The sequence below is a fragment of the Xyrauchen texanus genome, chromosome 43 (genome assembly GCF_025860055.1).
Source record: "Xyrauchen texanus isolate HMW12.3.18 chromosome 43, RBS_HiC_50CHRs, whole genome shotgun sequence".
In the NCBI taxonomy this organism is placed as follows: Eukaryota; Metazoa; Chordata; class Actinopteri; order Cypriniformes; family Catostomidae; genus Xyrauchen; species Xyrauchen texanus.
Window position 1 is genome coordinate 28,162,434 of NC_068318.1, and position 19,746 is coordinate 28,182,179.

A 19,746-nucleotide genomic window follows, 5' to 3' on the forward strand; every position below is an offset into this window, starting at 1 on the left:
GAATGGCTTACACGTTTAAGCCAATCAAAAACACTCTCCGTCTGTCAATCATTTTGCACATCTGGGTTTAATTCGAAGGCTTTTGGGTTTTGGATAAGAGGGCATATGGGTCCGTGATTAGACAGCAATGGTGTTATTCAGAGGCTAAATTTAGCAGAAATAGCAAACGGCCTAAATCAATTATATTGTATTTTTCCCATGCTTTTTTCAAATAATCCAGGAATTATTATTAAATCCTTCATAAAATAGTAATATGCCATGAACCAAACCAACCAGCTCCAAGGTGAATCACAACATTACAAACTTTGTAATGAACTACAATCCCAAGAAGCCTTGTGAATGACGTAATTAAAATAAAACAATGAATAAATATCAAATTCACAGTGAGTCTTTGGAGACGGCGGTCGCTGCAGAGCACTTTTGTTGCAGTTTGTTTGCAGCGATTCTCAGATTGGTGGAGCGTTTCTTTTCAGGATTATGCACAGTGTAGTTCTTCAACAGGAATTCTGCTATATAATGACTGATGGCTTTAACAGAAGCATATACCATCCTATGAGCTCACAGTGTTTAAAGGTTAATAAGTTATCATTAATAATTGTTACAATCAGACTGTTGCGCTCTATAGAGATGCACATCCTTTTTCCAAGAGAATAAGTAACTTCAGGTCATGCCATCAGCCATGGGGCACTGGAGGGCAAGGGCCAGATGGAATCAGGTGTTGCTCTGAGAACACATTTTAAGGGCAGGACAGGACGTCTCAGGGGACAATAGCATCTCTGTGTGAGAAATGACACGCCTCAGTGTTCTTAGAGAGGAGAGTGGGAGTTGAGAGAAAGTTTAAAATGGGAGGCTAGAATGTAGTGGAATGCGGATTCAGCTCCTTTAATAATGCATCCGCTGCTCTTCTACCCTCATTCCCCTGGCATTCATCTCGGTTTCAACATTATCTACCTCACTCCATGAATGTGTGGTCCAAGAGCTCTTCTGCTGGTCTGAAACACTACAGCACTTCACTAACTCATGGCCAACATACAAATACTTAAAAAGAAACAGTTCTCCAAATAACAAAATATTTCAGTCACCCTAATTTCTTTCTAAAACTGTATGACTTTTTTCCTACTGCAGCTCTCAAGTTCTTCTTCGTCACAACGGCGAGTAAAATCTGAATATTTACTTGCCAGCAGCTAATAAAATACATATTTTAGTCGCATAGCGTGACATTTTGTCGCATATGCGTGTGAATTACTTGCTATGAAGAGGGCTGTTTAAGCTTGAAAGCCCATAATGAAAAATAGCTCTGTAGACATTGTGCAATATATGTCCTTATGTGTTCAAAAGAACCAAAATAATATATATTGCACAATGTCTACAGCGTAGAATTCAATGAAGCTGTCAGCTGAGGACATGTGAGGTGTCTATTTCTCAAACTAGAGACTCTGATGTACTTATCCTCTTGTTTAGTTGTACATCTGGTCCTTCCACATCTCTTTCTGTCCTTGTTAGAGACAGTTGTCCTTTGTCTTTGAAGACTTTAGTGTACACCTTTGTATGAAGTCTTCAGTTTTTTTGCAATTTTGGCAATCAAACATTATTGGTTTATGCATTTCTAGAGAAAGCTGTTTCTTTTTTGCCATTTTTGACCTAATATTGATCTTAAGACATGCCAGTCTATTGCATACTGTGGCAACTCAAAAACAAATTCAAAGACAATGTTAAGCTTCATTTAATGAACCAAATAGCTTTCAATTGTGTTTGATATAATGGCAAATGATTTTCTAGTGCCAAATGAGCAATGTAGCACGATTACTCAAGGATAAGGTGTTGGGAGTGATGGCTGCTGGAAATGGGGCCTGCCTAGAAATGACTTTTTTCAAAAAGTTATGGTGCTGTTTTTTTACACAGTGAAGTATACAGCACACAGAAAAACAGGTCGGATGGCTAGACAAACTCGTGCTGTGTTCGAAAGAAAATGTCTGTCTAAAAATGTCAAAATTGAAACTTAATTAAAATATCAAAAATTATTTTTAACATTTCTTTCAAAGATGTGTGATCAGTTATCAGTGACTTGAAACAAACTAGCATAAAAATCAGCAACCACCAAACTATCGGTATCGGCACACATTTTGTGCATTCCTCCTATACAAAATTTGTGTGATCACTGGCATCAAATATGGCATAATTGAATTAAAGGCGAGGGACACAAAGTTTTTTTTCTTCACACAAAGTTGTCATATAGCTTCAGAAGACATTAAATATAGTGCACAAGTCATGTAGACTACTTTTATGATATTTTTAATAGTTTTTTTGTAAATTTTACAGTCACTTGTCACTGTCTACTTACGCTGTGTGAAAAAAAAAGTGTCTGCTACATTCTCCAAAACATTTCCGTCTGTGTTACAAATAAGAAATCCAGTCAAACCGGTTTGGAGCAACATTTTTGGGTTAACTATACTTTTAATCTGAAAAAATGTACGACAATCATGCTAATTCAAACAAGGAATAACATTATATATCATGACAACAAAGACAGACTGTTCCAGCCTGACACCACGGGGGGCAGATGTGCTTCTGTTGAGCCACTTAAGAGGGAAGATTTGACCTTCTTAGTTTATCGTTCTATTAGATGAGCACCATTAGTGATCTGCAGGGGATTCATGAAACCCCCTAAACACAAGTTTGGAGATCTGCTTCAGTCAGTCAGTCTGCTGGATTTCTGTCACTCTTAATCAACCCAATTACAACCCACCGGGCGTCAAATGCCACGTCTCCTTAGAATGGGACGATACGTACAAAGACATCTGATTTATAAGCACTTCATAACCCGACGAGGATGATATGACACATAAGAACACTTCCTCTAAAGCAATATCTCGTATGTCAACACAGGTTTAGTGTCAAAAAAAATATTGCTGGTAAATATATATTCTAGGCTGATGTTTCTTTTCCTTCAAGAATGAGTGCATCTGGGCCAAAGCATCACATTTATCCTCCTGTCAAAAACAGGTGATTCAAGGCCACGAACAGCTGATCAAATTAAAACTGATTAACTGATGATGGATTAATGCCATGCTTCACTTCACATGGACAATAGTCACCACATTAAGCATGTGGCTGAACTGGTGCCAGCTGCTGGACAAATCAAATATCCTCCATCTGACCTCAGTGATGCAGATCAAAGGTCATGCACTCGTAAGAAGAAATTATTCACTTAGAATGTGTTTGATGGATATGAAAAAAAATCATCACATAATAATACAGTGAATTCAATTTCTGTAGCTATCTTTCATGATCGCATTCATGAGAATGAATCAACCGTTAAGCCAAGCCATTTGAAATGTTCAGTGGCTTGCGTGAGGTTGTCAGTTGTATTGTAGTGTTTTGCATCTGTTTAATCTGTTTTTCAATTGTTTTCCTTTGTAAACTTGCACTAGATGTACTTACAGTGTCACGTTTTTTATAGACGCTTTCAGGGGTTGCAAAACAAATAATAATTATCTGTCATTTTGATGGAATGGGAAGATTAAAGGTGCAATATGTAAAAATGTTCATGTTCATGCCTTTTTTTGCCAATGTATGAACGCCTTGTAATGCAACTTAAAAAATGAGCCCTTCCCGGACTTCCTAGGTAGCCTATTAAAGCCTGCAGACTGATTTTCATGTGAAGGGAGAGGGTCGTTTTAGCCGGGAAACTCCAAAGGATGTGATGTTTATGTGCGCTCCCGAGAGCCTTGCCTCAGTGCTTCTCTTCCGCTATTCAACAGCGACAACAAACAGTCTGCAACACTGGGTAACGTTATCTTAGAGATGGAATCCAGCACAACACCGACTCCCACAGCCAATAAAAAAAAAAAAAAAATGTATCTACTGAATCTATCTGGCTAAGCGGGAATGTGATCGTGGTTGAGCGAAAACTAGAGTGAACATCGGCAGGGCATTTGATTCCTGGAGGGACATTCGTAAACTGACCCTGAATTGGCGTTCTTCTTTTTGGACAGGTAAGCTTACATAACTGCAAAGCATGTGAAATATAGTGCCATAAGGATTGATCTGTTTAATTTTAGCTAACTTGATCATGCCTGCTAACACTGACTCTGAGCTACCTTGCTTCGTAACCTTCAAAACATTTCAATGAATATTCTTTATACTAAAAGTCAAGTATACAGGATAAATTTAAGCAAAGATGCTGGTTTCTTGATCGCAGTACAACATATGACATACAAAACATACAATAGTGCAACATAACAGTCCAGTGCAACAGTAAACTGTCTGGTATAGTTCAGTAGTATGTAGCTGTATGTGCGTATCAGTATGCTATGTTAGCTGATATGTAGTTTTAGATTAGTCTCATAGTTTGTAGTAAAATAATCATAACTATGTAATTTTAATTATGCTAACTCATCTGTCAGCATTATGCCAGTGAATGACATTCAGTCTCTTTGTACGTTACGTCACTGTTTTGGCCGATCCTCGCATCCCTATGGAGTGTGTGCACGAGCGCGAGCAACAGGCAGCTGGCTGCAGTTCACTTAACGGCCCCAGGTGTCATTAATAACAAGGGTTTCTGAATCTTACATACGGCACCTTTGAAGAACTAAAATCATGGATGACTGACAAGTGTGAGTTAAAAAAAAACTGAAAAGTTCTATTCATTCATTTGGTCAAGAAATTCAATTTTAGAAATTCAAAAGTTGAAATCTTTGCATCTTTCACAAAGTTCACTGTTATCGTTTAATAAAATGTTTTGTATCTGTCAGATTTACACTCTCTGTTATGGACCAAATTTAAAAGTACTTTTTAATTTATTTAAAAAATATATAATTCTCTCAAGTTACTTGGGTTTTTGTTTTTAGAATTTTCTTCCAGGTGTAAATATTTCTCATGATAAAAAAATGTAAGCTATAAATGCATATGTTTTATATATCCAGTGAACAAATATCGAAAAAAACAAAAAACAACAACATGATATCTGTTAATAGAAGCTTTTCATTAACATAATATTCTGGCTTGACCAGATTTCTTATCAGGCCAACTTGTCGATAGGGATGGGATAATATGGTTATCTCACGATTCGTTTCGATGTACGATATGAGGTTTATGATTCAATATTACTTGCATGACATAGTATGACATAACATTTTGTAAATAGTTTTTTAATCAATTTATCTATCAAAAAAGATCAAACACAAATATGCCTTCAAACTGAGCTACCCCTGTAAGCATTGTAGAATAAAAGTAGGGGTAAAATCAAGCAATAGAGAGATTGTGATGTTTGACGGATCATTTAATTTATGATCAAATGGACAGAAAACAATGTTGCCAATTTCGAAATATAGAGTTTTGAATTGATATGTTTGCGTTTTTTTTGGTTTGCCATATATATTATATTTGTCGATGAAGTTGAATAGCCCTGCGTTAAGCCATCAAGCTCTAAGCCACAGGTGTGCTGTTTATAGAAACATCTACTCTTTCCAAGTTAATGTCTGAGGGATTTGAATATGAGCCACTGTTACAGCTCATGGCGAGTATTAAGAGTCTTCAAAGCCAAATTTCATCCTAAAATACGACGTAAGATGTGAACAAGAGCCAGGTAAGTCAAAGTTCTATGTGTACCGGTAAGTAAAGAGAGTTGGGTGAACGGATGTTATTTTCAGTCGCTCTGAGTCAAAGTGCAATTTGACTTCCATGCAAACCATGGGAAGAATTTGTTTTTCAAGGCAAGCTGATGACTTGTATTTAATTAAGCAAGCTCCTCTCCAATCATGTTTAAATGGGGAGTTGCCAAATAGCAGTTGCCCATTTTTAGGTTAAAACTTAATATAAATAATTGAGTAATAATATATTGGAAAAATTTTTATTAACTTTTTGTAGTATGTTTAGTCCTGTGGTGTGACTAATACATTTCTAAAAGCACATATATTCTATGTAGCCTTTCAATTAACATGAGACCATGCATGTATAACAATTCTACAAAGATGAGAGAATTTAGATTGAATAGCTTTAGGGGAGTATAACGTGTCACACTGCAGGACATTGTTTCTGTTTTTTGTTTTCTTTTTTCCATAAAATCTATATTCTCTGTACTTAATGGTTACTCAGAACAGCATACAACCATACTGCCTTTAGGCAAGCTGTAAAACTGGCCTAAGGCGAGAATACTTGGCAAATACGCACATGCAAATGTCAACTTGCTGTCCAGTTTTTGCATTACCTTGGCTGTAATAAACCTCAGTCCTCAAGGAGGCAATAGAGTTACCTTCAAAATTCTGTGCCATTAAACTGGATGTGTTATTATTCAGGTAAGTTGCTCTGGATATATTGACTTTACCTTAAAGGGGACCTATTCTGCAAAATTCAACAGTTTGAACATAAATGTGTGTTGGCAGTGTGTGTACACAACCACCATATAATGATACAAATCCACCCAGTCCTTTTTTTTTAATCCCCATTAATCATAAGCACTGCCTCAGAACAAGCCGTTCACAGATAAGTGACGTCACTTTGCACAGGCCCCGCCCACGACTGTTGACGAACATTGCATGTTTATTTGTGTGTTTTGTTTCGTTATAGCACATAGCTAATGTTGTAACAGTATTTGTGTGTGTGTGTGTGTTGCTCATCCATCATTGCAAAAGTGCTGAAAAAACTCGACAACAAATATATACATTTATCAAATAACCATTCGGAAACTTCCTGGTTCATTCTCAAAGTTGTTACTTCAGATGGTGTCTCTCCCTCATCAGTGTCTGACTCTGGTTCACACATATAGGGCTGAACACCACTATTATTGCTGTCAGTCATATTGCTTATGATGTCTAGTTATCCGAAGCAGAGATGTCAAAACTCCGCCCTATTATGGATATGGGGCGGGGAGTGCCAGCTCATTTGCATTTAAAGACACATACACAGAAACAGCTAGTTTTTATTCCCACCAAAAATTGGCATTTTCAACATGGTATAATAAATGATCTGTAGGGTATTTTGAGCTGAAACTTCACAGACACATTCTGAGGACATCAAAGATTTAAATTACATCTTGTGTAAAGGGGTATATAATAGGTGGCCTTTAAGCCAGCGCCTCTGTTCAGTTGAGTATGACACATTTGCTGATACAAAATGGTGGAGGAGTGACAAACATACCAACTCACTGCGACTCTCTTCTCTTATTCCCAGTCACGTGGAGCTCACCAAAATAACAACAGGAGTACTGCATGAGCATAAACAATTGTAATATATGATTTATGATTTAGGGTGTTTTTAGACCTGTAGCTTGCTTGATTTGTTCTGAAAAAGGGGATAAAATAGTTACAATGTCTTCATGGTTCTGTTCGCTTTCACAATGTTATATTTAAAAAACTATAACATTTCCATTGTGGTTATTTGTATCTGTTATTAGTTGCTTTAACAATATTTTTACATTGAAAAGTACCTATTCTCACATTAACACACAAACATGCACACACATACACAGAAAGAGTAAAGCCACTTTTCTACCTGTGTCTTTTCTGCCACTATCCAAAAGGGAGAAGCGATCGTAAAGATCTATATCTTATATAGCCACCAAAAGGCTATATCCTCGTTTTGATGATGAATTAGTGACAACTGGCCTACAGATTTCTTCTCGGACTGATTGTTTTGGTGTGGATCCTATTGCAAGTGCCGTGTTCATATATGGCTATAGGAACCAAACCAAAGGAGAAAACGCCCCAGGTTCAGAAACAAATGCTCCAAATGAGCCAATGTCTGAAAACACCCTCAGGATGCAATTCATGGAGTAACTTTACCTTGTGAAAGAGCATGATTGTGCATTTATCCCACTGAAGCTTGTCCATATGCAGTTTTCAGTGAGTAAGAAATAAAGTTCAATAAAAAAGACTGTTGTGCTTTCTGAAGTCATTTTAGTGTAGGAAAGGCAGGAAAAACGCTTGGTGACAGAATCACTTTGGATTATAATCAGCGTTTGAGATGATATCCAACTGTGCGCAATGAAAACGTTCAGATCAGCTTGACATCTTGTTAGATCTTCAGTAAAAGAAGCAGCTCATTGGTCACTTGATGAGAACACAAGACCCCGCCTCAGCGTCAGAACGATTTTTTCAAGCAAGCCAAATGCGTTTTTTCAGTTTTGGAAACCAATAACACCGCCTGGCCGCTGATTTTGTTACTGAAGCTCACACGTAAAAATCACTGGAAAAATCAGCTAATGGGGCATCAACTTTACTTGCTCAGCAATTATCTCTTCAAACTGTTGCCCCGCCATGACAGTAGTTAAGTTGAAACAGAAAACTCAAGAGTAAGCAGACAGTTCACACTAATGTTCTCTATAGCACACCTTGCGTCAATGCTGAGAATGCAGTGCATACTTGCGATGTTATGAATTGCAGTCTGATACGTTTTGGAACTAAACGAATGCACAAAATAGAGTTTGGGTAGCAAGTAGCATCTGCATTCACATGTTTGCACAGAGTGTGTTTCGGCCTGAAGTCTGTTGCAATTTCATAGCTCACCATAGCTATGCAGTGTGTGTGTGTTTGTGTGTGTGTGTGTGTGTACCTGAAAGAAGCCTGGAGGGACGGGGCCGACTGGCATGCCATCTCCTGGGGGCATGTTTCCAAGGACAGGACTTGGAGCTGCTGCTGCACTCTACAAACACACACAAACAAACAATTCCAGTTATACAGTACATCCAACACACACACACCTACAGTTACCAACACTTAACCTTACACTGCACTGTGATGGTCATTCGACATTCAAGGACAAAACAAACACACACCTCTGAAACACTCTCTGGAAGCTCCAGACAGAGACACTGACAGTGTCAACAGCTGCTAAACACCAGCTTTACATCTCAATAATTTGCCTTAATTGCCACTACAACTAAAAACTAGATAGATTTAATTGAGAGGCGAAACTGCCTTGCAAAATCCATTTATTTGAAGGTATTTCACTGCAAATGTCTGCCAATGTTTACCAGACGTTTGCCACAGGGGTTTAACGGAACACAGTATTTTTGTAAGGGTGCATTAAATATTAAGACTTAAAAAAAACTTGAATTAAGTTTATTTTTCTTAGATCATTGGACAATATTTTTTTTCTTCACTTCTTTTAAGGATACAATATACACCTTAACACAATATAAAAAAACAATTGCCAATGGGTAAGAAAAGTACATTTAACTCAAGATACACTGACGTTCAAAGGTTTGGGGTCATTTACTCATTCTTTATTAAATTTTTTTCTCCACATTTTAGAATAATAGTAAAGTCATCAACTCTATGAAAGAACAGAAATGGAACTGGAAATAAATTTTAAAAAAATCCAAAATAAATAAAAACTGTGTTATATGTTAGCATCTTCAAAGTGGCCACACTTTGCCTAGATTTAGCAGAAATGTGCTCTTGACATTTTTTCAACCAACTTCTTGAGGTATCACCCTGAGATGCTTTTTAAACAGTATTGAAGGAGTTCCCATCTATGCTGGGCACTTATTGGCTGCTTTTATTTATTATTCGGTCCAAGTAAATTTTTTTGTTTTTTAATTAAATCAATTAATTTGTTGGCACAATTATATTTTTGTCTACAAAACTACTTTCAAATATTTAAGCACACGCCTTCAGATCAAAAGGTTTTTAAGATCATGAGAAACATTTCAGTCAAGTGACCCCCAAACTTTTGAATGGTTTTGCATATTATCTGAAGATCTTAATATCTTACACAATTTTGTTTTTCAAAAAATATATCTTGTTTTAAGGATGTTAAGACATTTTTACTGGAAAATAAGACAAAAAATATATACTTTGCAGTGAACAAATACACAGATAAACAGACAAGTATAGTGGAGGTCATATGGCAGTCCTGGAGATATGAAATAAGACAGGATTACTCTGTCTGAGGATGCACAGAGCTGCAGGAGGCCCCGGACCCCTGCAGTGAGCTAATGAGGAAGCTGCTTAGGGTTCTGTGCTAGGCTGTATGGTGCGCAGATGTGAATGGATGTCAGCTCATCCCTTTGGCCTCAGATATCAATCCTTCTGCCTTTCTGATATCAATCAGCCCTTATCTCATCTGTTCGAACGTGGGAGAACGTGTGGGTAAAACTCAATGACTCGCGTACAAATTTACATTATTACATTAAATTTACATTACATTCAATTTACATTTGTGTAAACATGTAGCAAAAAAGCACTGCAAAATTGACACATCATAACATTGCATCGTGATACCGGCAGACCCCTTTGTTTGTGCACTGTTTGCATTTGTATCTTTATATGGTACGGATGCAAATTCACATGTTGCCACAGTCTCACAGGTAACTGGATGTGGAGGACATAAATTAGCCATCTGATTTTATACACAACAATGGCTCGGCAAGTTCAGTTATGACAGAAATCTTTGTTTTGGCATCTGACGACGACTGTCAAGCACGAGAGGGCTGGTAAGTGCCACAGCTCTGCACAGAAATGGCACACAGGCACGGCCGCAGTAACCGAGCAGGCTGTGCTGCAATGACTCGAGATTTTGAATGCGGCACATTACTGAGGTGCAGTGTGAGAGAGAGAGGTTCACTTAGACACAACAGTCTGATTACTGCTGGCACAGAGGGAAATGAGCAGGGGAAATGCACTCACATCCGCCGGGTAATAACAAAGAAGTTGCTGTCAAATTGAAGGTGAAGATATATACAACTCGGAAGGAGTGTTTTTTAATGCTATATGTGAAAACTGACTACATGCAACACTAGTGCTACTCAACATGAATGGCTGGAATAGCAGTGGACTTAGGGCAAAAATGCCACTGAAAGTGACCAAAATGTCACAAATATTTAAAACATGTAGTTAATTCATCTTTCTTTTATGTTTTCTAATAGGGCTGCACAATTAATCGAAATAAAATCGAAATCGCCCTGCGTGATTATTAGACCGCAAAGGGCTGTGATGTAATTAAATGAATAAAAAGTTAGCTCGCTTCAAAGTTTGTGCGCAGCTCTGTTCTGTTTGTATAATATTAGTGCATTACACATTCTAAGAGCATATCTGTGGCTCATAATAGAGCGGTTCTGTGCATGCGCCACAATTCCACCATCACGTGCTCAGAGTAACATATGTGCACCGAGTTTGGTTCCGATTGCTGAAGTGCGCTGAGCGCATTGTATTTAAAGTGCTCCAGATTCACTTTAATTTCAATTTTACATAATTCCAAATATGTTTTTCTGCTACAAGTAGTTAATATACAAAATATAAACCCCATGGCAAAAAGTATTTGTGGGCAGAGAAGATGATGTTAAAAGAAGAGCACATTATGCAGCTATTGTGAACTCTTAAAGATTTCTTAAAGAGTAGTGTAAGTCTTTTCATTGGCAGTAGAGCATAGGCAAACACTTAGCAACTAGTTTTTGGTTTACCATATCACAATTCAGTTTGTCCAAATCATGCAGCCCTAGTATCAAACAACTGATATATTTCTAGTTAATATTTGATATATTTTCAAGATATGCTGTTTGAAGGGTTCCTGCTTTGTGGCCCCAAATCTTTCCAAAGTGTTGTAGCCCTAAGCTACACAATGAAACAAGTTACAATGCATTTAACAACGGTTCACATTGATCGACAAGACATCTTAAAAATAACGACCGCAGAAAAGTTGTAAAGCGGCGCAAATGTCCACAAACATGTAATCCATGCAGAAATCCTATTCTGTCAGTTGCACACTTGTGATAAATAAGAACCCACTGCAAGGGGTTGAATATTGTATTTTCTGCAGTAACTCTGAAGTCTCATCTCCTGATAGGAGTGGCACAATAATGAGACTAATGCCTTCACTGCTGAGCAAGCACTCTATCAAAACTCCCAACAAAGATAAACTAACATCCCTCAGCTATTCACAAGCCCACAGTCAGTCATAAAACCCTCATGATCGAGGGCAAAGCAATAAAATCTGGTCTCTGATTAGAGTAACTTTCATTCAGCGTGTGTCTCATTTAGGCGAAATCAAAATGGCACTAACGTAATAAGAAAAGATGCCTGACTGTGAGAGTGTCTTAAAAGCGAACTAATAAAAGCATTAACAGTGACCTGGTAAAGCTCATACGTTTAAGTGTTTAACTAAGGCTGATTTGTGGCGTTGGTGTTGGAAGTGGTGAATATTGTGTTTGACGTGTAATTCTTGGTGGTGAAAATAAATACAACAAGATTTTTGTTTTACAACTGAAGCTTCATTGGCAATTTCTGGGAATATTGGCTATATTTGGTTGTGCATGCGTTTATGGATGATTCCCATATGTACGGGTCATATTTCACCCAAAAGTATTTATATATTATTATATTATATATTTAGATTACATAATATTACACACTACATGTCAGAAGTTTTGAAACAGTCATTATTTATTTTATATATATATATATATATCTTATTTCTTTTTGTATTTTGTTTTTTCACATTTTAGAATAAAAGTATTCAGAGGGTTCCAGTCCAGCCTCGTGCTCACGGCGGCCCGGGCAAGCACAGCGGACATCTGTGCGTCAGGCTCAGACTGGACGAGCAGACCCGAAGGTGGCAGCATCAGACGCCTCGGTGACGGTCTCCGATGCAGCGGCGAAATCATCATCCAGCTCGTGGGGTCCGATGGAGACATCAGACTTGCAGTGGGGCGAGCCGGTCTTGCGTCGGACCCGGCCGAAAGCAAACGAGCGTGCTGGGGGGGCGGGTGGTTTGTGGGGATTTACCTGGTGAAACCAAGCCTGCTGCACTCCCCAAATTTTATTTGCAGTAATAAAAATCATCCTGTTTAGTCACAGTATTTTTTTAAATGTATATAATTAGCAAAAATGTAATTCAGTACAATACATACTACCAAGATGTATACTTACAATTATACAACAATAAAAAATGTACTTCACTATTTAAATAACACATCATTATTATTATTTTTTAACATTACAGTTTTCTACTGAGAATTGTGGGAAGGGGGTATAAATGTGCAGAGTTGTCATAATGTAAAAACATTCTAACGGTCTTAAAACAGGCTTCATTTTCTTTTCATTTTGAGGATAAACATAAAAATGAACATTGCTAGACAGTTTTCGTGAGATTCACCCTTTGTGTGAATATGTGTCATCTTTCGTAGATCGATCTGGATGAAGAAAAAACATTGCATTTATCTCTGTATTGCTTCTAAAAAATTTGACAATCTCTGTTTGCACACAAACAACTCATTGCTATAAAACACAGCCAAACCAAACAACCACTGTAAACAAAAACGGCAAAATAAACAAGCACTTGAGACTTGAGTTCGGGTGGAAATAATACTTGCCCCACCTGTTCTAAACCTACCACCTTTGGGCAAAGGCATTTGTAGTATAAATTATTCAGCTTGAAACTTTTCATCCACTACAGTTACCAATTGGCTTGCTATCACCTTGACTTTAATTCACAGAGTTCTGTAAGTTCTTGATATTTTTAAGCTTTCTGTTGAGTGTAATGGCACTGTAAGCTTTATATTCTTGTGACAGAAAGCTTGGAGTGCCGAGTGTAACAACTGCATTCTGAGAAATGTGAGTGAAGTGATAAAAGTTACATCCTGCAGTGAGTTTATTTAAGAGAAAATTAAATGGGATTAATACGGCGTGGCGTGAAGCATTTTCGGCATAGCTTAACAGCTATTTAAAAACAGGTTTAGCATTTCTATCTGTCAAAAGAAGCATAGATGTTGTTGGTAAATGCAGTTTTACACCACTGTTTTGAGACGGTTTTTATTCGAATGGCCGAGATCAAAGGTTTAGCGTAGTTGCATCTATATAGCATTAAAAGGGCATCTAATATTAGTACAGAAGACGGGAGTCCAAAATTAACAATGGCTAAGTGCCAAATGCAAGTCAAATTTGCTTTGGTGAGTAAACAAAATGTTTCTTTACCATCTGGCTAGTAACTTTTTTAGGTAATGCAACATAACTTGGTTTAGGTCTAAATGTAATAACGATAAACGGTCCACTTCTAACGTAAGCTAAACAAACAAAAAATCAATGTAAGTCAAACCATCGGCTAAAGATGGTTCTCTCAACTCACACGTGGTCTAACAACTTAATGCAAGTTTTATCATCACAAGTTTATGAAGAACATCAGAAGAACTCCATGTGACAACACATCTGCCTATGCCCATATTCCTCACATTAAGCTGCTAAAACAAAAATATGAGAATCAAAATAACCATGCAAATGTGTAAAACAAACCTTTCATGGCTCGTAACATATTTATGGCCTGTACAATTTCTTCATCTGCTTGCCATTCGCAGCTGTAGCAAAAGGTTCATTTTGGAGCCTTATTGCTGGAAATCGTTTGCGCTCTCTGTCACCCAGATTCCACACCCTTGCTATCAATTAGCAGGTTCACCCTCCCTTGCGTGTCCAGCGTGCATGTGTTAATTAAAGGACATCTGATGATTAACAACTCAACAGCGTACCGCGGGAGTCTCTCCACCTGTGCAAGCCCACTTGATTCTCGCCTGTTAAGGAGCGTGTTCCTGATTAGCGCCGATTAATAAAATCAATTACCTGCAACAGGGAACAATCATGAGTGAATGGAGAATACTGGACTGTTAATGGACTACCCACTCTCATATCAATTTGGTCATCAATGAGCACGTTTACATGCACGTTCCCAATCGATTATGCTTCATAAATGCCTGAAATGGCTTTCCTTTATCAGGGTAAGATCATAAACTTTACTTTTTAATAAAGATTAGATTGTTGCACATTGCCCAATTTTGCATTGCATATAAACATCTTTTATAACATTTTTGTTCTACTATGGTGCTGGTTTATGACTGGTTGATTGATAGCTTAGAACTAATCATGGGTGTGGTTTGGACGTGACGTTCTTTTATATTTATTTTGCTAAATAAGCCAATTTTAAAACAATGCCACACATAGTATAAATGTAGGCTTTGTTTACCTAGGGTGCTTTAGTTCTTTTAGGAGATTAAAGTTAGGCATCTTCCAAAATATAAATTAGGCTTAAGTGTGACATATCTGCTTAATCTCCATGGTGCGTTTTGAGTCAGTGGAGGACACGTCAGATTTGATATTTGGGGTCCATTCGGCAGGCAAGCCTCTTACAAGAGACTGTTTATTATATGGGCCCTCTGTGTGGGATCCTGGCTGTGTTTGCAAGGGATTTTAGGGGACGGAGGGGGCGGCACTCGCAAGGGGCTAATAGCTAACCAACTGGATCTCCCCAGGAGACAAATCTGCTACAGGGAACGGTAATGAGGATCCCACTCTATCTCTAGCGTCAGTGCCAGCCAATACGTGGACCAACATTTGGACAAGATATTTATCCCGGGAAGTCTGTTGTCTGTTGCGTCTTTGTCTTGGCAGGATTGCTTGATGCACATTTGTCATCACTCTGTGATGCCTTTGCAGAGGTGATTAGGGACTAAAAATGGAATAAAGACACGATTATTAGAAGATCTCATCCTGCTGTTCAGTGTTGACATTGTATCTGCTCTGTGATTAACAAAGCTGAATGTACAAAGTAAACCTGAGCTAGTATTACATATTAAGAGAGTTAAAGGGGATTTATAATGGAAAACAGGATTTTTTTTTGTCTTTTGAAATAAGAGTTTGATATACTATGCATAGAGTTTCATACATAATATATTCAGACCATTTATAAAAACTAAGGTGCAAAAACAGTTAGTACCAAAACTGTAATGGAGATGATGTCACAATTAGAACATTAATGGGTTAGTTTTCCCAAAAATGAAAATACTCTCATCATTTACTCACCCTCATACCATCCCAGATATGTATGACTTTCTTTCTTCTGCAGAACAGAAATGAAGGTTTTAAGAAGAATATCTCAGCTCTGTTGGTCCATACAATGCAAGTGAATGGTGACCAAAACTTTGAAGTTCCATAAGCACTTAAAGGCAGCATAAATTACCCCATTTACACCTGGTATTAAGATGCATCTCGGGTGATCCGATCACATGTGGCCAGGTAAGACACATCGCTGTTTATACCTGATGACTTAAATGCGTCTCCTATGACCACTTGTGATCGTATTTGGAGGGAAGGGACTCAGACACTATGTCAGTGTATTTCAGCATGAAAATAAACTTTAATAAAAGTCAGAAAAGACAAAGAAAGAGTGAAAAAAACAGTGTGCTTTTTCTCCAAGATGCATCTGATATTTAATCAAAGCATAAACGCAATATTTTCAGCAGAATTGTCCGTTATTTTAATAGATTAGTTGTATTAACCTGAGCTGCAGATGTTAATGCTTCTCATAATTCCCTGCATGTTGATTTCAGACACACTGAAGAAAATCCAAGATGCTTGTGTGCTGTATATATATATGCTTTTTAAAATTCGATCAGATGGTTATTTCCTTTTAAAGACGCTTGTAACTGGCAAAGTTTAAAAAAGTTAGTTTTAGCCGGGCAGTTGATTGACATTTGAGGGGTGGCGCTTCACTGCTGCTGGGATGCATACAGGACGAATTAGCGTTTACTACTTCAAATGCGATGCGGATTTGTTTTTGACCACATTCGTATCACAAAGCGCTTTAGACCCTGTTTAGACCTGTATTTAGCACTGACCACTGACTGATCGGATCACCAAAAACACATCTTAATACCAGGTGTAAATGGGGTCAAATAATCCATATGACTCCAGTGGTTTAATCCATGTCTTCTGAATCAATCTGATTGGTTTTGGTTGAGAACAAACAAAAATATAAATCCTTTCTCACTGTACATCTTGCCATTGCAGTCTCTAGGCACAATCATAATAAAGCTTGATTATATTTCCTAGTGCATGACCCATTCCATGTGCAGAGGGGTAGATTTACATTTACATTTATGCATTTGGCAGACGCTTTTATCCAAAGCGACTTACAGTGCACTTATTACAGGGACAATCCCCCCGAAGCAATCTGGAGTTAAGTGCCTTGCTCAAAGACACAATGGTGGTGGCTGTGGGGATCGAATCAGTGACCTTCTGACCAACAGTTATGTGCTTTAGCCCACTACACCACCACCACTCCGTAAGTGGGTAGATGGTGCTAGGAAGTGTAATCAAGCTTAAAATCATGATTTATAGCAAAAAAACGCAGACTGGGTCACTTCAAATGATATATATTTAACCACAGGAGCTTTATGGACTACTTTTATGCTACCTTTAGGTTCTTTTTAGAGCTTAAAAGATTTGGTCACCATTCACTTGCATTGTATGGACCTAAAGAGCTGAGATATTCTTCTAAAAATCTTTGTGTTCTGCAGAAGAAAGAAGGTGGTGAGGGTTATTGATAAGAGAATACATTTTTTTGGGTGAACTTCTCCTTTAACATATGACTGCCAATTTTTACATATTAGGCTATAGTCTATTCAGCAACTTGTCCCACCCACAAGAACGCAGTGAGAACTATGCCGGTGTGCAGCAGTTGGTCAATTATAAAAAACCCTTTATTAAAAAGGTACAGTAGCATGTAAAATTCGTAAGGTCAGTCTAAAGATGGAAAATTATAAATTTTTAAGGTGATATGTGCAATAATCCTTGATTAAAATGACAAACATTATAAGTGTACTTCAGGGAAAAGATAAAGTGCTACAGAAATACAGCTCCTGAAGAGAAACTATAGGTGCTGCAAATGGCACTTGACCCATTTCCTCTCAAATTGCATGGCGACAGCAAAAACAGCTGTTTTATCATCCACTTTCCAACCAACAACAGGGAAACCTTTAGCAGGCAGACAACAACAGGAGGACGTGAGGGCTAAATATACCCTGTTCCTGCACTAGGGACACATATGTTATGCAGTTTTGTTGATCAATTATGAATGCAAAAAAAAAATGCTGCTCAATGGAGTGGGGTGGACAGTCTGTCTAGGTCTGTGAGCATCTAAATCCAAACATCTGAGACCTAGTAAATAAATAATGAATAAAAAATGAAAGGCAGAATGAAAAAATAAAATTGATTACTAGTGACTAAAGTTGAGGTTAGCAGAATATAACTATTCTTCCAACTCAAACGTACTACAAATTAATTATAAAAATGATTACATGCCATTTCCTTGGTAAGATTAACTGAAAAACATACGCATAACGTAGCTATTTTAAGCAATTTGATTTGGCTGTCCCTGGGCATTTATGCCAACTAAACTGAATAAACACACTAGGTTTACTGCTACTAAGTCTATGTTAATTCATTACATACTATGCAAGACTGTAAGTTCACATACTATGTGAACATTTGTAAACATACTACATTAACACAAACACCATTCACGTTGATCACCCAGTCAGGGTTTATTTAGTGACAACAACCATATGACTGTACATAGGCTTGTCGCAATTATTTCATAACCGCCTGATAGCGATTATTTGAGATATCTGAGATTAATGCATTTCAAGTCCCTATTACATTTTACAGTCCAAATTACGGAATAGTGAGTGAATATAGAAATGCCATTAAAACGGAAGGTCACATGACGCCATACTATGTTCAGAACGGCGAGCTCTGAATACTTTGCTAATTTTAATACTTTTCATATCATAAAACGGTGAGATTTGATACACCCTGACCCTTAACTGTTCTAGGAAGACAATATGTCAAAGTATTCAAAATCCTCAGGATGGAGACATTAAAAGACACTTATATGTTCAAGCTGACCGAGGACCGAGGACCAGGCAGTCAATTTGGCCGGAAAAGTGAAAGAGATTCGCCGTGAATTGCTGAAGAATCGGCAATGCTGGCGAAGGCCGTTGCTGTAATACGTTGAACAATCACTGCCATGGAGACTAAATTCAATGATATGGTTACAAGCAAGGTGGAGGCCGAGAAACTAATCGATTATCTGGAGTCATCAGAGATGAGATTAGCTGCTAATCCACTAGCGACCAATGTAGATTTGGAGCATCTCTGGGAAAAGTTGGAAGACTTAGAGAATCGTATCCGGCGAAATAACGTCCGCATTGTTGGAATTCCTGAAGATAAAGAAGGTTGAGATATGGTGAAATTTCTGGATGGGCTCTTTCCAAGTCTGCTCGACAAACAGGCCATAAACTGGAAATCAAATGAGCTCACAGGGTTCTGGCTCAGAGATCCGCGGAGGGAGACAGGCCCCGATCAATTCTGGCCACATTTCTGAGATCATCCGATAAAGATCTCGTGTTACGCGAGGCGAGGAGTAAAGGAAGGATTTCTTGGAAGAAACCTCAGCATTTTCTTGTTCCCAGACTTTGCAAATTCGACAAGAGAGAAACGTGATCGATTCAAGGAATGCAAGAAACACTTACATCAATGGAAGGTTGCTTTTGCACTGATGTTCCTGGCCAAATTGAGAATAGATGCTAAGGATGGCCTTAAAACATTTACATGCCCACCTCAAGCATTGTCCTTCATAAAGTCAATGGACTGAATAAGTCATTTGGTGATACTCATGTTGCAGCTGAGTGGACCTACTCACTGAACATTCACTTGACCGTCCGAGGAAGCTGAGCGTCTTTTTTGTTTCTTTTTGTGCTGTTCCGTCTGGCGGCTGTAGCAGCATTCCTTCGGGACATTGTTGTGGATGAATCTGCATGTTCTTTGTGCTTAAGCCTCCTATTGGTTGGAGTTTTTTTCTGGAGTATTTCTTGCAGGACACTGGAGTGATGGGTCATCTGTTGCATTCATTAGCAGTTGAATGGGCCGGTTCACTGAACATTCGTTTGACTGTCCGAGGAAACTGAACGGCCCTTTATATATA

The 19,746-nt window shown here is 38.0% G+C and overlaps 1 protein-coding gene across 2 annotated transcripts in view; it reads right to left on the minus strand.

The window, feature by feature from the left end:
* ssbp2b (single stranded DNA binding protein 2b) overlaps positions 1-19,746 on the minus strand; it is an 85,783-nt gene that overhangs the window by 19,492 nt on the left and 46,545 nt on the right. For both annotated transcript variants that reach the window (XM_052115576.1, XM_052115575.1), the window contains exon 5: positions 8,551-8,640. In XM_052115576.1, coding sequence (XP_051971536.1) covers positions 8,551-8,640 — 90 coding nt within the window. The remainder of the gene's footprint in view (positions 1-8,550; positions 8,641-19,746) is intronic.